Source organism: Bombus impatiens, unplaced genomic scaffold (assembly GCF_000188095.3).
Source record: "Bombus impatiens unplaced genomic scaffold, BIMP_2.2 scf_0647, whole genome shotgun sequence".
In the NCBI taxonomy this organism is placed as follows: Eukaryota; Metazoa; Arthropoda; class Insecta; order Hymenoptera; family Apidae; genus Bombus; species Bombus impatiens.
In genome coordinates, this window is record NT_177066.1 from 550004 (window position 1) to 554808 (window position 4805).

The 4805-nt window shown below is 49.3% G+C and overlaps 1 protein-coding gene across 1 annotated transcript in view; it reads left to right on the forward strand.

Moving 5' to 3' along the window:
• The window catches only part of LOC100749569 (hemicentin-1), a 111127-nt gene that overhangs the window by 91997 nt on the left and 14325 nt on the right, over nt 1–4805 (forward strand). Inside the window, exon 5 of the mRNA XM_003492080.4 lies at nt 1859–2067. Within this exon, the coding sequence (XP_003492128.2) occupies nt 1859–2067 (209 nt within the window). The remainder of the gene's footprint in view (nt 1–1858; nt 2068–4805) is intronic.

The window sequence follows — 4805 nt, forward strand, 5'->3', positions numbered from 1 at the left end:
CGAGTCGCGACCGTACGAGCCGGCAGGAACTGCACAGAGAAACGCGAAAAGGATCGAATCTAATTTTTAAATTGAATTCCCGTGTCGCAACGAAGTCACTTTGTCAATCGTAAAAAGAAACGGAGCAGAGTGTCCTCCGTTCCGGAGCTATTATTTCGAGATAGAGAGATAGAGAGATAGATAGAGAGAGAGAGAGAGACTATGCTCTACCGAGTCTCGTCCGATACATGCACAGTCTCATTTGTTCGAGGAGCCAGTTAGTTTTCCCTGTGCGAACATCCCAGTCCGTAATGCACCCTGTGGATCTTGCCGATGGTGGCACGGCTCGGTCGGTTGCCCATGAATAATCATGATCCATTCCGACCGGTATCTAGACGAAGTTAAGAGGCTACCAGGGTTTGCTTGCACCCCAGAGGCGTAGAAACAACAGAAAGCACGCGACCGAACGAAACCAACGGTTCTAGCAAACGCGATAGCTTACGCGAGAAACGTTGATTAACTTGTAGACGAATTACCAGACCAGGCTAGGAACGCGGCAACTTCCACGTCGGTCTATTCAAGTTCGGGCCAATGTCGCGACAAGCATCTCTCTCTCTCTCTCTCTTCTCGTAAAGCCTCGCCCTTTTTCGTTGAAATTAGACTGATCGATAGACGTCAAGTGTATGCATAAAACGATTCGATCGTTTCCGAGTTTAGGGACCCTGCGTTTACGGCTCTGGTAGACTTCGCGATTACTGCAACGAATCGACTTTGCAGCCATGTAACGCGATCGGTATAAATTCGTAAGAGACTCCGGCAGCTTATAATTTAAAGGACTTTACAATTTACGAGCGCTCCTTTTTTCTAGATGACGCTCGTTGCCGCGATCGATCGTAACGACGAAACGAATCGTTCGTCGGGTACTTTGTCCGCGAGAAAAACGACTCTGAAAAGCGATCGAACCTCTAAGTCCAGTCGCGTTTATAATCCTCCGGCGTGTTTTTATGAAAACGGTAATTCATAAACAGAGAAGTACGTACTACTCTTTATATTTAAATGTTTTTGTAGGAGGGAAGAAAAATGGTTCGATCGGTCAAAAGGATGCAACTCGTGCCATCGAATGAACCAACGGAGAACGCTCTTTAAAACCCGAAGAATTGATTATGCCCGTTCTTTCTCTCTTACATGCAAATCCGGCAACTTTGTACACGTTACACGTATGCGCACCTTGCATTTCTCTAGCTCTTCGAGTATCCTCTTCTTGGCCAGAAATTCCAGTCCACCTTCTATGAACCGCCGGCCCACGTATCGACGGATACGTTCGCGTTGTTATTTATCGGAGAAACTGCAGCACAGCGGCGTGCGCCGCGTCCTATCAGCGCGATAAATAATCCGAACTAAGTAGATTCAGCCGTTTTACAAAGACGCGTGTAAATTGCCGCGTCAAAGGAGAAATTATGGCGATCGTCGGGTTTGCCCGCTCGCCTCTTTGCCCCATCGATGTTTCTCGCGACGACGCAAAGGCTAGAAAATCGCTGCTTTCCTCGAGAGATACACCGTTCGCAACAACGATGAAATCTCTGCTTCGCGACTCGAGATACTCGGAGATTTCGGAATGGCGAGGCAAACTCGGGCTGATTACCTGCTTCGATCTTTGATTTCATAGAGGAGGAAAGGGAGCAGGAGAACGGGAAGACGGGGGAGACAGGGCCGGGCAAAGAGAGGCAGGACGATGTCGAGGGAAAAGAGAAACACGGTGCGAGTCTGCGAAGAAGGTCGCGGCGAGACGGAGGGCTCGGTGTCCGTGAGATTTCATTCCGTGCAGGCTTGTTACGAAGCAGCCATTGGAAATGCAAATTTTCGGGCGAAATGTTCGTAGGTACGTGGGCGAGACCGAGGTGAGGACTCTGAGGCCTCAGGTAAACTCCACGGAGATAGACAACCCCCGCACCTGGGCTACCTACAGCATCTGCGAGATCATGGCGGAAAGATCGCGTTACGGACAGCCGATTCGATGCGTCGCCATTCATCCAGCTTACGACAACCCGACCATGTCCTCGAGCACGGAAGTCAGGTTCGACGTTCGATGTGAGTATGCCTCCTTACGTTACGTTATTCGCTTGGGACAGTCTTGAAAAGGAAAAATTTGCCCGAGTTACCGAGTTAAGAAACATTTACGCTCGTAACTGTTGGACGATTGCGGGCTCGCGTTCTTTCGAACGAAGGGAACGAAGTTCGATTGCACAGCTGAGCGATAATTTTAATCGACGCGTAGTCGATACTGTGAACAAATGTTGTTTTCAGAACGTCTTATTTTAACGTTGCAGCGGGCAGGGTGGCTGGGCGCAACGGATTAAGATCGGGGAAATTAATTCCGGAAACTAGTTTAACAAACGATATCGAGTTACAGCGACGTCGTAGCTTAATGATTTTAGTATAAACGGAATTTAGGTTTGCCATAAAGGTTAGCCTTATTATAAGTCCTACCATAACGTGCCGGTCGCTCTCGTTAATAACACGGATTAGCAAAGAGATTAATATTTAATAATAATCATCGTTATCCGACCGGCTCTCGAGGATGAAGATACTTTGCGGATCAAGCGACCCTCGAGCCAACTTTCCACCGAGCCGCCAACTTTTTTAACGAGATCTCCGCGGTTGGAAACAATTTTTCGCGATGCAGCGAAATCACGTCGGTCGAAAGACGCGCAAGTAATTTCGAGATATCCATGGAAGTTCGATCGCGCTCGGCTGGCGTGCTGAATTTGTATGCATTCCCGCGAACCGACGCACACCGGGCAAACCTAAGACGAAGAGCGAAATTAAAATTCTAGCGATGCTTCGACTCGCGCAGAACAGACAAAAGCGGAGAAAAAATGGTTCCTTTTAGCCACCTGATGAAACATTGCCCTCTCCGGCATTCGCGCAACCAGCCGCGCTTCGATATCCCGGTTTCCGACTATCCCGCGTACACATGTACGTTGAACGTTTTAATCAGCACTCGTTTTCTGCTTTTAGCCGAGCTGCTGATACGCGAGAGTCCATTACCACGCTGTCGTTGTAACGTTGGTGAAACGTTACGCGTAGCAAAGGTGGAAGCGATATACCGTGCGGTATCGTTGATTAATTGCGCTTATCTAGAAACGCTTGCTACGCGCAAAGACGATTACGAAGGATATCGATATCGAGCGAAACGAGGATTATTCGAAGAGTTGGTTATGACGTTAGGGCGTTCAATGGCGATACGATGATTTGGCCGAGGCTGCAGAGTGAAAAAACATGGGCGCAACAAATAAATCGCTGTTAACGGGAGATCGACAGGAAGGGTGCGTGTGCTGACCTCAACCCCTAGCGGAGCAGGAACCTGCACCAAGCCAACGATTTAACTGTGTACAGAGGCGCTGGTAACCGCGGTACCCTCATCAATCTCCCTCAAAACGCGCCGCCTCGACATCCTGCTTTTCGACCTTATCGACAATTCCAGCTCCGCTGCATCGTCCAACAATTTTGAATCGTTTTTTACGAAACATCGCGACGAACAACGATGACTAATGGCCGGCGAATCGATTCGGCCGGCCGAAACGATGCCTCCAACACACTTTCGTAGCCTCGGGCAAATATCAGCCTCGGGCGAGCAACGATCGAACAAACGAAACCAAGGAAATATTAATAATCGAGATTTCTGTTTCGCCAACGGCGAGCGATCGTCGGCTTTCTCGATCGGCGCTCGAATAACGCGCGTATAGCAAAGTATAACCAATCCACCGCCTGTCATCCTCTTCTCCCTTCTTTATCTCGATACCCAATCTGTAATTTAACCGCGACCAACTGTCATTCGTAATCGAATTGCGAATCGATCGCAATTTTTCTTCTATTAATCGGTTCCGTGCCAGCCCATTCCGTCCTACCCTCGAACTCAAACTCTCGACCCTCTGCCATCGACGCCAAGTAATTCGTTCCGGGTGAAATCGAGTTGGAGCTTGAGTCCTCGCCCGCGATTCCTACGGGAATCCTGCCGACAGTAGACGCGCGAGATGCGGTTTACAAGTATTACCGGGCAGAAATGGAGACACAGAGGTGGCTTGACGCGTATATTGATTAGGGGCATTAGCCGACTGGGACTTTCCGAGGCAAATTGAAAAGTTCGCCTCAAAGCGCAGATATATTCCATGTTCATGCCGCGTCGATCGAAACGCCCACGGGAATTTCGAATCACCCGGTCGTTTCGCTATCCTCGCCCCGTCTGACCATCCTCTTCAGACCCGCCCTCTTCCCGCGCTGTTCAATCCAGGCCCGATGCACCGTTTACTTTGCCACAACGACAGCTTGCAGCGCGTTCATGCACTTTTCACCGATCGGTCACGACCAATGTAAGCGGATCGACATCCGCTCGTTTCCGCCTACTTCGGACGCACGCTTTTTCGTCACAATTCTATCAAATGTATATACGACGCATGTACGCTCTTTTGGAACTTTTACCGCGCGAATCGATAGCACGGAGACACAAGACGAACAAAGTGGCATTCGTTGCGTGTCGATAAGCGTGGCAACGAGCTTCGTGCGACGCTCGTCGAATTAGCAGCTTCCCGGTAACGATAATAATTGGATTTTTCTGAACAAAGGAAGAGACGAACGGTCAAGGAGATGTAAAGCAAACGCGTCTAAGGCAGGCTGACACGAGAATCGGTTATTCGTTGAAGCGTATTTCTGGCAGTCGTTCTTTAGGTGAACTTCAAACGGGTGTGTTTTTATAGACGGTGATGACGTTGGATCGAACAAAAGGTGGGAAGGGTTGAAACAAAGAGAGTGAAAAAGCGGAGGCGCGC